General features: G+C 44.8%; 1 protein-coding gene and 1 non-coding gene across 19 annotated transcripts in view; both read right to left on the bottom strand.

Moving 5' to 3' along the window:
* LOC101616723 (myomegalin-like) overlaps positions 1 to 19,206 on the bottom strand; it is a 142,186-nt gene that overhangs the window by 63,306 nt on the left and 59,674 nt on the right. For all 18 annotated transcript variants that reach the window (XM_045138654.1, XM_045138660.1, XM_045138644.1 and 15 more), the window contains 7 exons: positions 18,410 to 18,577; positions 17,745 to 17,826; positions 16,161 to 16,252; positions 12,290 to 12,406; positions 11,966 to 12,103; positions 10,374 to 10,486; positions 8,854 to 8,978 (listed from right to left, as the gene is read on the bottom strand). In XM_045138654.1, coding sequence (XP_044994589.1) covers positions 8,854 to 8,978; positions 10,374 to 10,486; positions 11,966 to 12,103; positions 12,290 to 12,406; positions 16,161 to 16,252; positions 17,745 to 17,826; positions 18,410 to 18,577 — 835 coding nt within the window. The remainder of the gene's footprint in view (positions 1 to 8,853; positions 8,979 to 10,373; positions 10,487 to 11,965; positions 12,104 to 12,289; positions 12,407 to 16,160; positions 16,253 to 17,744; positions 17,827 to 18,409; positions 18,578 to 19,206) is intronic.
* Trnav-aac lies at positions 14,842 to 14,908 on the bottom strand. Its single transcript has one exon. It is a non-coding gene; the product is annotated as a tRNA-Val (tRNA).

Genomic DNA, 19,206 nt, shown 5'->3' with positions numbered 1-19,206 from the left:
CTATGGGTTCTGTTTTGGCTTTTCCTCTCCATCTAGCTCAGTCTACTTCAAAGCCGCTCGGCCCCTTACTGACTTTAATGAGAATGCTGAAACCTTTTACTTTTGGCATGTTAGAGGAAAAAAGATCAAAACGTTTTATAGAAAATATGGGGCCGAGGGTGATGGCGCATGCCTTTAATCCTAGCACTCGGGAGGCAGAGGTAGGAGGACTGCCACGAGTTCAAGACCATCCTGAGACTACATAGTGAATTCCAGGTCAGCCTAAGCTAGAGTGAAACCCTACCTTGAAAACCAAAAAGTAAAACAACCACAACAACAACAAAAAAAGTACCCAAACATGGTGGCACACACCTTTAATCCTAGCACTTGGGAGGCAGAGGCAGGAGGCTCGCCATGAGTTCAAAGCCAGTTCACCCTGGGATAGAGGGAAACCCTATCTTAGAAAAACAAAACAAATAATAAGAAGAAAAAAAGAAAGAAAGAAAGAAACTATGGGAATAAAAATAGCATGTTGCCGGGTGTGGTGGCATGTTAGAGGAAAAAAAGATCAAAACGTTTTATAGAAAATATGGGCCGAGGGTGATGGCACATGCCTTTAATCCTAGCACTCGGGAGGCTGAGGTAGGAGGATCGCCATGAGTTTAAGGCCATCCTGAAACTCCATAGTGAATTCCAGGTCAGCCTGGGCTAGAGTGAGATCCTACCTCAAAAAAGCAAAGATAAGTAAATAAAATAAAATTAGCATGTTATCTCACACAACACAAGGTCCTACATATAAGTCAACTCTTTCTGATGCTACTCCCATTTAAAAAATATTTTATTTTTTATTTATTTATTAGAGAGAGAGGGAGAGAATGGGTGCACCAGGGCCTCCAGCCACTGCAAACAAACTCCAGATGCATATGCCATCACGTGCATCTGGCTTATGTGGGTCCTGGGGAGTCGAACCTGGATCCTTAGGCTTCGCAGGCAAGCGCCCTAACTGCTAAGCCATCCCTCCAGCCCTATTTCCATTTTTTAATTGAATGAAAAGAAAAATGTTTTATGGGCTATTCCCTCTTCTAAGCCTTTCACAAGGAAAGACTATCCTCAGAACTCTGACCCTTTCAAACTGGTATCTGCTCGTTTTTGACAACATGCGGTTCTCTGAAAGCTGCTTTAACTTGCTGCTGTCAGATTGAGTTCTCAGTGTTGCCATAGAAACATGACTGCAAGTTTATGAAACACTTTGATTTGAATCTCAAAATTTGAGTCTCAATAGAAGTTCTCAGTTCATGGACTGGAGGATGGCTTAGTGGCGAAGGCACTTGCTGACAAAGCCAAAGGACCCAGATTCAATTCCCCAGGACCCATGTAAAGCCAGATGCACAAGGGGGCGCATACGTCTGGAGTTCGTTTGCAGTGGCTGGAGGCCCTGGCACACCCATTCTCTCTACCTACCTCTCCCTCGAGTAAATACGTAAAATATTTATAGTTCTTAGAAGTCTCTAGGCTCTGAACACCACAAAATGGAGGAGAGAGTAAAACGTTCACCATTTTGATACAGACATGCAAAAATGAAACAAACTGTTAAATATACCATTAATCCTTGAGTGATAATTCAAACATTGTGTGAGTACCAGGCATTCTTAGAACTGCTGAGGCAGAAATCTTTGTAAAAAACTTAAAATTGATGGGGTGGAAAGGTGGCTTAGTGGTTAAGTGCTTGCCTGTGAAGCCTAAGGACCCCGGTTCGAGGCTCAATTCCCCAGGACCCACGTTAGCCAGATGCACAAGGGGGCGCACGCGTCTGGAGTTCGTTTGCAGTGGCTGGAAGCCCTGGCACACCCATTCTCTCTCTATCTGCCTCTTTCTCTCTGTCTGTCGCTCGCAAATAAATAAAAATAAACAAAAATAAATTAAATTGATGATGGCATAGTGATACAATATGGACTCTAGAGTCCAGCTTATCTACTTAAATTCTGCTTTTTTTTTTTTTCCTTTTCTTCTCATAGCAAGTTATGTCTTTAATCAGGGTTAATAGTGTTATCCAGTGCACACACTTCACAGGATTTGCTGATTTTACAGTAATTTGATGTGGCCAGTGCCTGGCACAGTGTGAAGTCGACAGGCTCGCCTATAAGCAGTACAACTGTTTCATTATAGGTGTTGACGGGCTCACGTGCTCCCTGAGCTGAGAGGTCAGGGGCCGGTGAGGCCGCGGGCCGCAGAACCTAATCATGGCAGGGGAGGCTGATGCCACCAGCCGGGCGATCTCGACTGAAGCTGTACTTCACATCTGAACACCTGCTCCCCACAACACGAGGCATCGCGTAGTGCCTTCTCTCCCTGCGTCTGCCCGTGAAACAAGCCCCCCGAAAGATGCCACGTGGGCAGGCTGCGTCGCCATGAAATCGCTAACTGCCTTGGCATTCCACTGGGCATGAATAAGCTTTACAGGAGAACTCACTAAGTGCCATTTTACTTCTCAGTAATGGGTGGGAACTGCATGAGGTCAAGGCCATTTCCAAGTTCTATTCCACTCATTATTACTTTCCCAGGTAGTTACTTCAAACCTTGCCAGGGTCATATTTTTTGCTCACGCTTGAAGACCTGAAGCCCTACAGCACGGGTCAATTTGCAGGCCAAATGTTCCCGTCGGGAACACTCGCATCTCGTGGCACCAATCGGCTCCTGCTTAGTATTAAATTATGACGCTGTATCAGACTCAAGAGAAAATGCCTCCCATCAAGCTGCAGTCCCGCCCGCGTCCCCTCTCTTTAGGACCACGAGAACTCATCCAGGTTCCGTACAGACTTCCTGAGAAAACTCTTTCGACAGATGCTGGGAATTCAGCAGTAGAGACTGCTTTCCACAGGGAAGCCCCTTCCTGGCTTACTCCTGTCTTCAAATTGTAAGGTCTCTAAAGTGGCTAAAGAGTGTGTCTGGCCTGAACATTACTCAGAGACCAGCTATTTTGAGCTTTCCAAAATCAAATTATAGGGCTGGAGAGATGGCTTAAAGGTGGCGTCTGGAGTACCTCTGCAGTGCTTAGAGGGTCTGGCTAACCCATGCTCTCTCTCTCTCTAAAACAAATAAATAAAATATAAAAGACAATAAAACCAAATTATAATCCAAAATACTTTTCAGGCTGTGCAACTTCAGTATGATTTCAAGCTACATTTTCAAAAAGATGATGGTTCAATAAATTCATCACCTACCCTTAAACTAAGCAGGCTATGTAAAAATTAGGGCTACGTTGGGCAGAAGCTATGCCCACAGTCTGTACTGGGTTAACACTGTACTTCCGTATTGTCAAGGGGTTCCCCTGCTTCTGGTCTCCGCAAGGAACAAATGAAACAGCTCTTGTAAGAATAAGAATCTACCGTCTGATGGCTTGGTGGTTAAAGCACTTGCCTGTGAAGCCAAAGGACCCAGGTTCAATTCCCTAGGGCCCACATAAAGCCAGATGCACAAGGTGGCACATGAGTCTGGAGTTTGTTTGCAGTGGCTGGAGGTCCTGGAGCTCCCAATCTTTCTCTCAATTAAGTAAGTAAATAAATAGAACCCAACATCACAACTGGATCCTCAAATCTGTCCTATTTTTTTTTTTTCACTCTGCCTGCAGTAAGGAAAACAAGAAAGGGATTTTTTGTTTGTTTGTTTTTTGTTTTTCGAGGTAGAGTCTCACTCTAGCCCAGATAGAAAGGGATTTTAAGGTAAAGCACCCCACTGTACTTTGGAGGTACAGTGATGCTTCTTTATTCTCACTTCTTTGGGAGGAGAAACATTTGGATTTCTTCTTCCTTTACCTAAAACCCTCAGAGCCTTATTTTGACTTGGTATTTTAGTATCAATAGATTAACTCTCCTATGAAGGAAAAGAAAAAAAAAGATGATGTTTCTCTATTTCTTTTCTCATAAATCTTTAAGAATGAAACCAAGTAGTTTCTGTTGGCCTTTGATACTTTTATTGGGTCCATAACAATTGGTTTCTCAACTAAAATAGCTGATATTCTAACATATAAAGAAAACACATGCTCTAAATTTTAGCACAAATGTGAACAGTCTAGCAGCATGATTCCACGAAGAAACGAACTTGCAGAGAGAGACACACAGCGTCAATTTGGCGGGGAAAGTCCTGGGAGGAATTTAATGCCAAGTTAAAACGATCACTTCACTTCTTCTTCATCGGGAGCTGTTAGAACTCACTTTTCCCCAATTAGTCTACAAAATTTTCAGTTATAAAAGCAAACAAATTGCTTTTATCATTAAACTAAGAATACCTCAAGCAGACAAAAAATCGTTATTTATAAAAAATACTCGTATAGTCTAAAGTTTATAGATGGAGAAGCCAGTCACCTTGGAGGGTGACCAAAGACTGCACAAAGCCACCCCGGGGTTGGTTACAAGAGCAAAGCTCCCAGCACCCAACCCAGGGAACAGGGAAGCAGCCTGCCTGCCTGGCTTTGAACTTAACTGCCCTGGCTCCCTACGTAGCTTAAATCAGACATTTTGTGATTCTGAATTTTCTATTTTATCCTCCCAGCATGAGGAAGCTCACAGTCAAGATGTCTATTTCTGGAATTTGACTTTTACACAACAAAGGGGGGAAATAATATGAAAATGAGTAGATCCCTTTATGAGTTAACTACTGTCAGTTATTTATAATAATTTCAACTGAAAACCTGGTAAAACTTGCCAGTTCCAAAGTTTTGTATTTCCCTTCTATTTTTCATTCGCTGTTGCAGATAAAACCGTAATGCTGATTTGTTTTGGGGGGGAGAGGGCACTCAGGCTAGCTCGTGTGATTACACAGAAAACAGTTGAGGACTTACCTTCGGTCAGCACTCAGACTGCATAAAAGCAACGCTTGTTCTCTAACTGCAGTGAAATACTTTATCAAAGCTGCTGCTGAAATGGCACGGGAACACCTTAAATCCACACCCCAAAATGCAGCGAGACTCGGGAATGACAGCTTCAAGAAATCCCCATTCATTCTTGTTTTTTAGTATTAGATTGCCAAATAGGAGCTGCATGTTTCCGGCTTTTTTTTTTTTTTCCTGAGAGTGCAAATATCAAAAGAAGAAAAGCGGGCTGGAGAGATGGCTTAGCGGTGAAGCGCTTGCCTGTGAAGCCTAAGGACCCAGGTTCAATTCTCCAGGTGCCACGTAAGCCAAATGCACAAGGGGGCGCACGCGCCTGCAGTTCGTTTGCAGTGGCTGGAGGCCCTGGTGTGCCCATTCTCTCTGTTTTTTTCACTCTCTCTCGCTTTCTCTGACTCTGATAAATAAATAAAAATAATTGAAAAAAAAAAACAATGCACACTTTTAACAGCATGTTCATATTTCTGATTCTTACGCTCCTGTGTTTTTCCTGTGGGGAGCTGGGCATTCTGTCCTCTCATTCCCATTTGCCAATTAAGAGCCACGAGTAAGCCGCGCGTGGTAGCGCACACCTTTAATCTCAGCACTTGGGGGACAGAGGTAGGAGGATCACTGTGAGTTCGAGGCCACTCTGGGACTACCTTCCAGATCAGTCTGGACTAGAGTGACACCCTACCTCAAAAAACCAAAAAATAAATAATAATAATAAAATAAATAAATAAATAAAAGAGCCATGATTAAGATGGGAGTCAGGGGGCTGGAGAGATGGCTCAGCAGTTGAGACACTTGTTGCACAGTGTTATGGCCTGGATTTTATTTCCCAGTATCCCTCTTCCCCAGTACCCATGTAAAGCACGATGCACAAAAGAGGTACATGCTTCTGAAACTCACTTACAGCAGTACCCATTTCCTGCCCCCTCCGTGTGTGTGTGTGTGTGTCACTGTCTCCTCGCTCTCCTTGCAAATAGATAACTTTTTAAACAATGGGAAAAAATTTTTTAAAAATACAACAGAAAGATGCCGATGGAAGACTTTAGCAGTCATTGGATTCCAGTAGAATGTAAGCCTAGAACAGACGGCAAGGTTTAGCTCAGCGGTACGGCACCTGCCTAGCGTGCATGAAGGGCTGGCTGGGTTTGAGGCCCAGCAACACAAAAAGAGACATAAGCAACAGAAATATTCCGTAACTGAGAGGAGCATGGAGAAAAATGTCACAAGGACTTCTCTTTTATTCATCGAATAAATCCTCTTAGAAATCATTTTCCACTTTATAGTTCTGAAAAGCACAGAATTGTCTACTCTGACCTCTCTCAACCATTGCTCTGCATGCTATCCACTATTTAAAAGAAAATGTGACGTAACTGTAATCTGCCAAGGTGCATATTTCTAAATTTATCTTCTCTGTTTCTAATTAAGCATATGTAAATATTTGCCTCACTGTGTTTCTTTTATGGTTTTTTTAAATAGAAGCTTCAATGAGCAAATAATGCTTTATCTGAATTTATTATAGCATTGAAAAGCACCTGACAGAGACAAAATAATCCAGTTAACAGCCTGTGCTCTTAAGATAAAACGGAAGCATATTATGACAGGCTAAATGTGATTTACTGAATGATGTATCTAATCACAGTATCATCTATCCGTGGGTTGGAGACTAAAATTTATTATAAGTGTGCACTGGAAGGAGATGTCAAATCACCACACAAATGTGTTAAGACTAGTACCTTCTCTCCAGGTAGCCATGTATGCAAGCCCCATTCTAGCCATTAAAGCCAGAAAATCAGTACCAGATTTTAGTCACATTTATGGTGTAAGCAACAAATCTACTCTTAGTAGAGGCTGACAGAAACAATAATTACTATCATACATTCCTATAATCCCTGCGAACATTAACCCAAGAATCACCCATGGTTGAAAACAGCAGACTTACAAACCTTCCACGATCTATCAGTAAACTCCAGGGAGGACCATTTCCTCAGTACCTTACAATGACAAGATCAACTGGTCTTTGACTGGCTGACATTTCTGCAGCTCAACTCTATTGCTTTCCTCACTTGTTAAAGGGTACATCAGGTTTTAAGCAGAAATGGGTCTCCTAAAATGAGGAGGCTAAGAAAACTGGATGGTTCTGCTTACACATTCTCATTAAGCAACCTCCTTTCCTCTCAAGGCTATTAAGACTAGAACACTGTACCATTAAGAGGAAGGCTCGTGGCTCAGTCTTTGCAGAATACTTAACTGGGTGGTTCTAGAGTGCTTCCCTGGTGGACCATGTCTCCCTGCCTCCTTAAACTGACCAGTGCCCTGGTGTTCATAAGTTACAGGCACAGCCGAGGTTACAGACGGAACACAGGCTATGTCGACGTGTGAATGTGTGAAAGAAACAAAGAGCCATGTGAAAAAAACGGGGCAAAGAAAAAGTCATGTGCCCAGGCTAGTTTAGATAGGGGACTCAGCTATACTTAAGGTACTAGATGAAGCGGAATCATGTTCCTTTAATACCATGTTTAAGACAACTGAACTCTCCACTTCTAATTTGGAGAAATTTATATCCAGCGGGGATAAGAAGCCTTATGGTGCTGAACCCCCAAGCTCTGCAGAAATCTCAGCGATCCTTCACACTCTTGACATTGAAGATGCCATCTCTGGGGTCCTTTCCTTAGTCCTGTTATGTCGTCACAGGAGAGCAGAGACAAGGACTAAAACCTACACAGCCAGGCCTGTCTGCAACAGTCTACTCTAAGTGACTCAAGCACCTTAGATCTGATCACAGATTATAATGTGGAGAAAACTATGCACACACTAACGGTGCCAAATAAAAGGAATACAGTAGAAATGATACACTTTTTCAGCTATGGGATAATTAGTAAGACACTGGTTTTAAAAGGACCTATCACACTGAACATTATTTTCATAATTTTGACTCTGAAAGACTTTTCTTAAAGCCGTGTTCTGACTAAAGATTATGCCCTTGACTTAAAGAACCCTTGAGAAATCTCAATTTAAAACGGTTTATAGAATTTTATAGACCTTCACGTGCATGAATCTAATTTCACCGGTGTCAATCAACAGTCAACTCTAAAACAGCAGAGGGCGGGCTGGAGAGATGGCTTAGCGGTTAAGCGCTTGCCCGTAAAGCCTAAGGACCCCGGTTCGAGGCTCGATTCCCCAGGACCCACGTTAGCCAGATGCACAAGGGGGCGCACGCGTCTGGAGTTCGTTTGCAGAGGCTGGAAGCCCTGGCGCGCCCATTCTCTCTCTCTCTCTCCCTCTATCTGTCTTTCTCTCTGTGTCTGCCTGTTGCTCTCAACTAAATAAATAAAAACAAAGAAAAAAATTACCTTTAAAACAGCAGAGGGCAGGTCACTGTCAACACTGATGGTCTTGCCTCTGCTCCTTAAGCTGGCCTAGGACCACCCTTCTGCCTTTGATTATCTGGTTTTGGTGTAAGGATTGCACCATGTTTGTAGTCATTTTTATGACTCTACATCTTCCTTCCTCTCCCCTTGAAACTTCTATTTTTTTTAAAAAAAATCACTCTCACTCAAAGAGCAGGAGCTGACTGGATGGCAAAAAGTAATACACACACATGCACTTTATCACATGATATGGAACATATGAAATGGACTGTGGAAGGGGGGAGGAACAAACTTTATTGGCCCGTAGAAGGGATAAGGGAATAAGGAGAGGCTAGGGAAGAGAATGAGTGTGTGGGAAAAATTAAAATGGAATGATTGAGAATGTGCAAATATAACTGATGGCCTCCACCATTCAATTGAGAGATGCAGGGAGGCTAAGGTGAGTGCCAAGTTTGTAGTTGGCGCTACTTGTACCAGTCCTATCATTAGTAAGTCACCGCTTAGTTTTCTGCCAAGTCAGACCAGGCTTTCTGTGGTGAGTGTCAACAGGGTTTCCATCCCGGGCTGCAGTGTGACCCGCCAGCGCTCAGAGGGTGCCCCTGGGAGGTCGCTCACTCTCCAGTTCCCCACCTCCAGTGGCGGCCAGGGTCTCCAGCCTGCTCAAGCGCTCCAGGCTTCCTCCGAGGGCTTCCAGCCGGCTGCGCAGCACCTGGGACCCCTCCAGTTCCACCTGCAGAGCTCGGTCTCTCTCAGAGCTGATCAGACACGGCACACGGAAGGAAAAATGCATTAGCCATTGATTGGAATCGGTCCACGTTTTCAAAGAGCCGTCATGGCCACCCTGGGCTGGGGGGCTTTCTCACAGTAAACCCATTCTCCAGGACACCGTGAGCAATTGCTGTGATCATTGCTGGCGGACGAGCGAGGCCCGTGCCCTTCTGTAAAGCTTGTCCCTTTAGACTAGATCTCAGGCCAATCTCACTAACATCATAGCTCTTAGGGAGAAGTTTCATCACATGACTAAGAGCTTTTGGGATGGCAAAGCCACGGGCCTGAGAAAAACCTGATGGAAGCTAAAGCGAGATGGAGCCAGGGCCCGCTGCTGAAGATGTTTTCTCATTTGCACCAACTTGACAGTGCTCTAGGGAAGAACCTGACTCGCAAAGACTAACGTCCCAGAGGCTCTTTAAAGGTAACACAAGCATACCTTTCTTCTGCTTTAACTTTCCTGAAGTAAAAAGGGCACATTTGCACACCTTTAGTCCCAGCACTCGGGAGGCAGAGGTAGGAGGATCGCCATGAGTTCAAGGCCACCCTGAGACTACATAGTGAATTCCAGGTCAGGCTGGACTAGAGTGAGACTCTATCTCGAAAAACCAATAAATAAGTAAGTAAGGATACATTAAAAAAAAAATTAGAAGCAGCAATTAATTGAAAAAAATAAAATTTGTGAGAGACAAAGTGGATTGGGGGAAAGCAAAATGAAAAAGAAAATAATGGATAATGACGATATTACACAATGAATTAGAAAGATATACATAAAGTTGAGAGAGATAATAAAATACCTCCTGTGATGGCTGCCAATGATTCTGGGGTGAGACCAGCCCAGCCATCACAATGAATGTGATTTCTTCAGTTATAATAAATGAGTGGTCGTGCCTTCGAGAGCCCTGTTTATGCAGGACAGTCTTTCACAGGGCATGGAGCAGAAAAGGAACGGAGTGCACCCTGAGTGTTTACTGAATACGAGACACTGCTTAGGGCACCCGACGTGCCTTCTCAGGCAATCTTTGTAACCGGATGGGAATGATGGCTAATTTAAAATTTAGACAGTGTTCGCCGGGTGTGGTGGCGCACGCCTTTAATCCCAGCACTCGGGAGGCAGAGGTAGGAGGATCGCCATGAGTTCAAGGCCACCCTGAGACTCCATAGTGAATTCCAGGTCAGTCTGGGCCAGAGTGAGACCCTACCTCAAAAAAAAAAATATTTCGACAGTGAGGTTCTAGACAACAGATGGTTAGGTGGGCAGTTTTCTTTTTCTCTCCTCCTTGGTATTAAAAGCATTTGTGCTCAATAAAAGAACAGAAGAAAAAAAAAAAGAATATAACTTTTTTTTTTTTTTCAAACAGGAAAACCAGCCACTTTCTTACTTCTCTGGATGGGCATGGAACTTCACCAGACTGCTGTACAGCTGCCTCTCGGCTCTCAGCGCCTCATTGAGTCGACCTCGCTCATCTACTAATCCTTCTAACATCAGCAGCAACTGGGGAGAGAAGAGAGGAGAAGCAAGGTGCGCAAGGAGAAAATGAGACATGAAGCCACAGTCAATCCCGAGGAAGAGACAAGCACTTGGCTAGAACATCCGATGTCGTAGCACTTGCTCTCGTTTTCCTACGGCGTCTTACAGCTTTCAAACCAGTATCCCGTTTGTTACCATCTCATAACTTGGAAACCTCTATCAGCTGAATCCAAACACGGCAGCAAGAAGGAGGAAAAAAAAAAAAAAACATGGGGAGAAAATCTAGAAGCACAGAAAGAGGCTGAGAAAAGTGAAGGGGAAGGAGGAAGGAGGAGGAGGAAGAGGTAGTAGTTTTCAATGTTCATCAGTCAATAAAGACCAGTTCTGGTAGCATGCAGTGGGAGCAAACTGTACCATCAATGTCACGAGCTGTGATAATGTTTACCTGGCAGAGATCTACGCTAAAGTGCATGCTAGCCTGCAGTGAGACGAGCAGTCAGTGCGATAACTGTGCAGAGCGGAGCAGAGGGCAAGGAAGGCTGTTTGAAAAACAAGGCAAGGGCTGGAGAGATGGCTTAGCGGTTAAGAAGCCTACGAATGCTTGTCTGAACCTCCACGTCCCCAAGTGACACAAGCATGCAGTGTCACACATGCGGCACAAGGGGGCGCTCGCGTCTGGAGTTTGTTCACAGTGGCTGAAAGGCCCCGGCGCGCCCATTCTCTCTCTCTCTTTCAAAAATTAAATTAAAAAAAAGAAAGAAAGAAAAATAAGGCAAGGAAAAGGTTGAAACGTAGGGTTGGAGAGATGGCTTAATGGTTAAGGTGCTTGCTTGCAAAGTCTAAGGATCCAGGTTCGATTCCCCAGGACCCATGTAAGCCAGATGCACAAGGGGGCACACACATGTCTGGAGTTCGTTTGCAGTGGCTGGAAGCCCTGGTGCACCAATTTTCTCTCTATGTGCCTCTTTCTCTCTCTCAAATAAATAAATTTTTTTTTTTTTTAAAAAGAATTAAGAGCCAGGCATGGTAGTGCACGCCTTTAATCCTAGCACTCTGGAGGCAGAGGTAGGTGGATCGCCGTGAGTTCAAGGCCACCCTGAGACTGCATAGTGAGTTCCAGGTGGGCCTGAGCCAGAGTGAGACCCTACCTTGAAAAAATAAAAATAAGTAAAAGAAGGGTTAAGACAAGAGGTAGTGACTACCAAGGAGCCTGTAGCAGAGATCCCGTCCACTGGGAGAGGTCTGAACACGCCTGAATGAGGCAGAGCAGGATTCAGCTGGGCAGGGGGCCTGAGTGTACAAGGGAGGAGCACAGAAGAAATGCCGCTCCTTTCAGAGACTCGGGTGTCACAAAGGAGCGTCTGGGGCTGTGACTGACCGAGGAGGAAGCCGGACCTAGCAGGCTGTCGCACATCACCTGACCTCTCCAAAGGGGCCCGACACTGACAGCCTCTTTGTAGCTTACTTCAAACACACAGTAAAGCCTGCCTTCTACTAACCTACCTGTTGCCTGCGGTTCCCTGCATTTCCTTGACCCTGGGATTCCACTGAAGCAACTTTCTCCCGAAGAAGTAAGACTTCCTGGGTGAGCCGCTCCATAGCCGGTATGTCCTCAGTGTCGACGAGCTGCATTTGCAGGTCCTGGAAGATCAAGGCAGACGAGCATGAGGCCCACTCGTGACACGCTCTCCCGCCGGAGCCAGAGAACAAGTGCTCTGCAAGCAGTCTGCTCTACTCTCAAGGCCCGGGGACCCGGTACGTTCACAGCGGTCTACAGGCACGCTGAGCTAAAACACTTCCAGCGGCCTTCGAGGGACTGAAAGAAACCTTTATGAGGTCTTCTTTAATCTGGATGTTCCTGGTCAGAGACTCCAGGTCCGCAGCCTGCACCTGCAGCTCTTCTTCTTGCACGGCCACCATGGACTGCAGAGCGGACAGCTCCATCTGTGGAGGGGAGGACACCCGGGGGTCAGTGGCCAGCAGAGAGCTACACTCAATCTGTCACGCTCGCAACTTAACGGTGAGCCGTACGCTTTCCTGCGCGCTCTCACGACCGACCAGTAAGAGAAGGGGAAATTGCTGTTACATCGGTGGTGTTACGCTGGGTTAAGATCACAACTCACGCAGCATGGGGCCCGACGATGTTCTATAGGAAAACTGCGGTAGCTGTTGTCAATGATGCTTTCTACTTTAAACACATCAAATTTGGTTAACTAGTGAGCTTACTTGATTATTACAAGCGAGCCATCGGTTTAGGCGTTTGCCTGCATAGTCAAGGGATCCCGGTTCGATTCTCCAGGACCTATGTGAGCCAGATGCACAAGGGGGTGCTTGCATCTGGAGTTTGTTTACAGAGGCTAGATGCCCTGGTATGCCCGCCCCCCCCCCTCTCTGTCCCTAAGAACCTGGGTTCTTAGGCTTTGCAGGCAAGTGCCTTAACCACTAAGCCATCTCTCCAGCCCTAAGCAACTATTTCAAGATGGTACAGCGTGGCAGAATGAGCCAGGCATGCTTGACTTTGCCCTATCCTTCCTTTCCTTGGAAGATAGCGGCCTACAGGAAACCTGCTCTCACCATTACCTCTCTGAGGGTAGGCTATTTTCTAACATGCGGCGGACTTCTGAAGCCCAATGCTGCCCGTGATTGGTCAATCTTCCCATTTGGGGGCACGAGCATTAAGTGTCCTCCCTAGCAGTTTACGAATAATGAAACTGATGGACAATCTGCTGTGTTTTATTTCTCTATCCGTTCAGAGACAAGGCACGCAAAACGGGTGCATCTACTGGGTCCTCTTCAGAGACGGCTGTCTTTACACAGCTATTTCCTTCACTGAAGAAAAACTGAAAACGCAAGGAAGAAAACAGTTTTTGCAGCACCATTAAGGTCTGCGGTCAGAGGGATGGGTGTTAAATCATGGCATAAACTACCCAGACAAGAATTTCAACAGAGACCTGCTTTCTTCAACCGTAAATGTGAATATGTGTTTTCAAGGCTACAGAGAATTACAGAAGTTTTTGGAGCACTTGGCACGCAGCAGAAAAAAAAATCGGTGAATCGTAACTGCTCCTGTTTCCACTCTAATCTCCACCCAGAAGAGACAGCAGAGGGATGCTCTCAAATACGTGAAAATCTACATAGCTTTTAGTAAAGACCTAATACCCGAGGGACTATCAGAGTGGCATTTGATTTGGAAGTGGGGAGCTCACTAAGGTCACATAAAGTTAAGCAATAGTGAATCCCACTCATTCAAAACACCCATTCCTAAACATTATAGTTTTCACGATCCTCAAATAGAACAGAAGCAAAGAATACCTTTACTTTTGATTTCAAGTACATGAGAAGAACAGAACAGCACGTGGGAACTACAAGACCTGCCGTAAGTATCAGATAACGGCCAAGGCAGAACGAGGGAGGGCAGCCAGGGGGCTTTGAAACTGGTAATTTTCAAATGTCACAGACTCCCACAGCCTCAAAACTGAGTCAGGTAGAATGAGTCTGTAAGATGAAGTATGACAATGAACTCAACAGCTTCAATACCAGCAATCCACACAAGCAGGAGCCCATTTAGAGATCGCAGTCAAGGCTGGGGGGATGGCTTAGCGGTTAAGCGCTTGCCTGTGAAGCCTAAGGACCCCGGTTCGAGGCTCCACTCCCCAGGACCCACGTTTAGCCGGATGCACAAGGGAGTGCACGCATCTGGAGTTTGTTCGCAGTGGCTGGAGGCCCTGGCGTGCTCATTCTCTATCTGCCTCTTTCTCTCTGTCTGTCACTCTCAAATAAATAAATAAATAAATAAATAAACAAAAAATTTTTTTAGAGATCACAGTCAAAAGGCAGAGAAAGCCGAGGAACCGAGCTCACTCAGCTTCCCTCAGGAATAAGAGCTTCAGGTTGTCCAACCTGGGGGCTTTCGGTGGAGTAGCCTGTCCCCTCGGCTGCTAGCCCTCCAACTTCTTCCAATCCACCTCAGAGTTGGACATGCAACTGGCTATATAGGGAAGTCAGGATTCTGTAAGGCCTCTTCAAAGAAATTGCTGAAAACTAGGTTTTTCTTTCTTTTTTTTTTTTTTTTTTTCAAATGCACTTTTTGCTGTTCTGGAAATTGAACTTAGGGCTTCACACATGTTACGCAAACGCTGTACAATAAACTGTATTCCCAGACTTGAAATGTGTTAGCTCTTTACAAGAGCCTTAAAAAAATTTTCTTTTCTTTTTTTTTTTTGTGGGGGGAGGGTTTGAGGTAGGGTCTCACTGTAGCCCAGGCTGACCTGCAGTTCACTCTGTAGTCTCAGGGTAGCCTTGAACTCACAGCGACCCTCCTACCTCTGCCTCCCGAGTGCCGGGATTAAAGGCGTGTCCCACCATGCCTGGCTTTATTTTGTACTACTGGGAATTGAACCCAGGGCCTTGTGCATGTTAGGCAAGTGCTCTACCACTGAGCTATCCTCGGTTAAATCAATAGGAAGCATGAAGTAGGGAAAAATATCTGCCCCAGAAAATGACTTCTTAGGAGGTATCTGGTAAAGGTGTAAGGTTAAATCTCTGCATGAGCATTTGCTAAATATACAACTATCCCCCTTCCCATGTTAAAACCACTTGTATTTCCGCTTTGTTCATCTATAGATCAGGGAAGACACGTGTCTTACGTAGAGCTGTGGGCACTGGTACAGCTGGTAGTGTGCTGCTAGAAAAATGCTCAATAACATCCTCAATTTCTCAGACCCAAACTTCTCATCTAATGTTTCTAAACTCTAATTTTTTAAAATTTTTAAGTTTTTTTTTGTTTTGTTTTGTTTTTCGAGGTAGGGTCTTACTCTAGCCCAGGCTGACCTGGAATTCACCATGTAGTCTCAGGGTGGCCTCGAACTCACGGCGATCCTCCTACCTCTGCCTCCCGAGTGCTGGGATTAAAGGCGTGCGCCACCACGCCTGGCTTAAAGTATTTTTATTTATTGATTTGTGAGGAGAAACAGCGCATGGGTGCACCAGGGCCTCTGGCTGCTACAACAAACTCCAGATGTGTTGCAGCTAGCTTTACAGAGTACTGGGGAATCAAAGCCAAGGCAGCAGGCTTTGCAAGCAAGTGCCTTTAACCGCTGGAGCCATCTTCCCAGTCCCTAAATTCTAATTTCAGAGGTCTAACATCATTAGTTCTAAGCAGAAATCATATGGCACTTTCTTATTTTCACAAGCGATTTACAATTATTTTTATTTTACCGAAGAATAGGAGAACACAAAGGCCTTAATGCTTCCCATTATGAGAATCAGTGCACCTTGCTGAGGCAATGTGCACGCACACATCGGACAATTTTAGATTTCTCTCCAAGGGCTGAAGAAATGGCTCAGTGGGTAAGCTGCTGGCCTGTAAAGCCTAATGACCCGGGTTCGATTCCCCAGTACTCATGTAAAGCCAGATGCACAGGGTGGCATATGCATCTGGAGTTCGTTCACAGTGGCTGGAGGGCCTGGAATGCTCATTCTTTCTTTCTCTCTGTCTTCTATGCTTGCAAATAAATAAAGAAATAATTAGAAATATTTAGATTTCTTTCCAAAAAGAAAAAAAAAAGACATATCTTGCATATGGAGTCAGCTACTATACTTGGAGAATGTTACTTCTGAAATTCTGAAATGCAAACTATTTTGAAAGAGGAAAACAGGAAGTTGTTTATAAACTGGGCTTGACTGGAAGACAGCTTACTTGACTCTCTCTCTCCTTCTTCGCCATGAGTTCAAGCTCCTCCTTGGCATTGCTCAGCTCTTTCTCCAGCCCAGCAATGGTGTCCAAGTCTCCTAGAATGAATACACAGAGGTAATTTTAATTTCTACAAAAAAAAAACAAAAAACCACATGTGATCCCGGCTGCCTCCTTTCTGAGAAATTCACTCTTATCCCCCGCCCCCAACACTTCAACCTTTATACACACAGGCTCTATTTTGCAGCATTACTTGAAACGGGAAAATGGTGCCGCCCGACTTCATGCTACAAAGAGCAAATGGGATGGGCTACAGTACATCCATCCACATGACAGACCACCCCACCCAGCTGTGAAAAACGAGGGAGGTGTTTATGAACTCATCTGGAGTGATTTCAAGGATATGATAAGTGGGCTGGAGAGACGGCTTAGCAGTTAAGGTGCTTGCCTGTAAAACCAAAGGACCCAGGTTCAATTCCCCAGGACCCAAGTAAGCCAGATGCACAAGGGGCGCACGTGGCTGGAGTTTGTTTGCAGCGGCTGGGGGCCCTGGTGTATCCATTCTCTTTCTCTCTGTGCATCTGGCTTATGTGGGTAGTAGAGAATTGAACCTGGGTCCTTAGGCATCGCAGACAAACACCTTAACTGCTAAGCCACCTTTCCAGCCCCCAAAGGCGTCAATTCTAAGAAAAACTGCCTTGGGCTGTGTGCCAACCTCAGCCCTATCCAAAAGATGGTAACAGAGCTTGAACTGCTTACAGACAGCAAGTTTATGTATTTGATGGGCGCAGAACTCAAGTGGGTACGTTGCATTAGAGTCTCGGACTTTCACAGAGGAAAAAGTTGGCATTTTAGGTAGACTTAAGAAAAATATTTCCCAGGGAGTTCTGGAAATAGGTAATAAGAGAGATTATCAAGCTTAGATAGTTATCTTAGCATTTTTAAATTGATATTAAGAATGTAGAAACTTTGTGTCTATGTACTAATAAAGGCAATCACAAATTGTTATTTTTCTAGTAGGAAATAAAGAATGATAGGAAAGATGGCTTAGCAGTTAAGGTGTTTGTCTGTGATGCCTAAGGACCCAGGTTCAATTCTCTAGTACCCACATAAGCCATATGCACAAGATGGTGCATGCATCTTGAGTTCGTTTGCTGTGGCTAGAGGACCTGGCATGCCCATTCTCTCTCTAAATAAATAAATAAAAATATTTGAGGGCTGGAGAGATGGCTTAGTGGTTAAGCACTTGCCTGTGAAGCCTAAGGACCCCGGTTTGAGGCTCCATTTCCCAGGACCCACGTTAGCCAGATGCACAAGGGGGTGCACGCGTCTGGAGTTCATTTGCAGTGGCTGGAGGCCCTGGCATACCCATTCTCTACCCCCCTCCTTCCTTCTCTCTGTCTGTTGCTCTCAAATAAATAAATAAAAATTAAAAAATTAAAAAATTGTTTTTAAAAAAGAATTGACATTTTCAATCTTTTAGGTGAATCCAAACTTACATTTTTTTTTCCACTGAGAGTCTTGGCTAACCCTATTAACACAGAAATATGGGAAGGAAAATCTTCAGGTGTCTTCATGTAGGACACTTACCTGAGGTGGACTTGGGGACACTGGCATCCTCGTTCATAGTCACTGAGGTGCAGTCGTCTCTGGATGGGATCTGCATTGAACCCTAAAGTTGGAAGAGTTGGGGGTTTTTAGAAAGACACAGGGACTGTGACCACAATGGCAGGACTTGGAATATGCTCACTTAATTCTGTGTTCAAATTTGCACCTTGGGCTGGAGAGATGGCTCCACGGTCAAGACGCTTGCCTGCCAAACCTAACAATCCGAGTTTGATTCTTCAGTACCCACGTACTGACAAACAAACAGACGCACAAAATGACACATGCATCTGATACTCGTCTGTAGTGACTGGACACCCCACCATGCTCATATTCTCTCTCCCTCTCTGCCTGCTTACAAGTAAATAAATAAATAACTATTTAAAAATCAAAACTTGGGCCGGGCGTGGTGGCGCACACCTTTAATCCCAGCACTCGGGAGGCAGAGGTAGGAGGATCGCCATGAGTTCCAGGCCACCCTGTGACTATGTAGTGAATTCCAGGTCAGCCTGGGCCAGAAGGAGACCCTACCTCAAAAATAAATAAATAAATAAATAAATAAATAAATAAATAAATAAAAACAAACTTGGGCCTCAAGTGTAAGGAGGAAATGCAATCGACATGAACATCCACATGAATACAAGGCTTACTTGATCGGCCTGCTCTCCAAGATGGGGGCGGATGGAGGTAACTTCGGCTTGCTGGCTTGAGACGAACGCTTGGGATGTCATCAAGTCTTTCCCTCCAAAATACTGACGCAGGGCCTGTAATTCTGAATTTCTTTCCATGAGGGCTTGTACCATCTTCTCTGCAGCAGCCTAGTAGGAGGAAATCACATGCAACATTAGAAAGATGCTAGACCACGGGAAAATGTATTTTCAAGTGTTAGTGCATTTATTTATTTATTTATCGGTTTACTTATTTAATTTGAGAGAGAGAGAGAGAAAGAGGCAAATAGGGGGAGGGTAAGGAATGCACACCAGGGCCTCCAGCCGCTGCAAACGGACTCCAGACACACACGCACCACCTTGTGCATCTGGCTTACGTGGGTCCTGGGGAATCGAACCTGGGTCCTTAGGCTTCACAGGCAAGTGCCTTAATTGCTAAGCCATCTCTCCAACCCTCAAGTGTTACTTCTTAAGAAGCAGATTTATTTTTTAATTCAGTAAGACCCTAAGTGAAAATTTCCTTGCTTTTAGTTCATAAAGAAAATCAATTAAGTGGAGTCTCTCCTGGGCAGAATATTGAAAAAAGCAAGTGAAACACATCTATCAGGGCTGGAGGGATGGCTTAGTGGTTAATGCACTGACCTACAAAGCCTGAGGACCCAGGTTTGATTCCCCAGGACCCACATAAGCCAGATGCACAAGACAGCACATGCATCTGGAGCTCATTTGCAGTGGCTGAAGGCCCTGGCATTCCCATTCTCTCTCACTCTCTGTATTTG

The sequence above is a fragment of the Jaculus jaculus genome, chromosome 19, assembly GCF_020740685.1.
Source record: "Jaculus jaculus isolate mJacJac1 chromosome 19, mJacJac1.mat.Y.cur, whole genome shotgun sequence".
Classification (NCBI taxonomy): domain Eukaryota; kingdom Metazoa; phylum Chordata; class Mammalia; order Rodentia; family Dipodidae; genus Jaculus; species Jaculus jaculus.
This window is presented reverse-complemented; position numbering and strand designations above follow the sequence as displayed.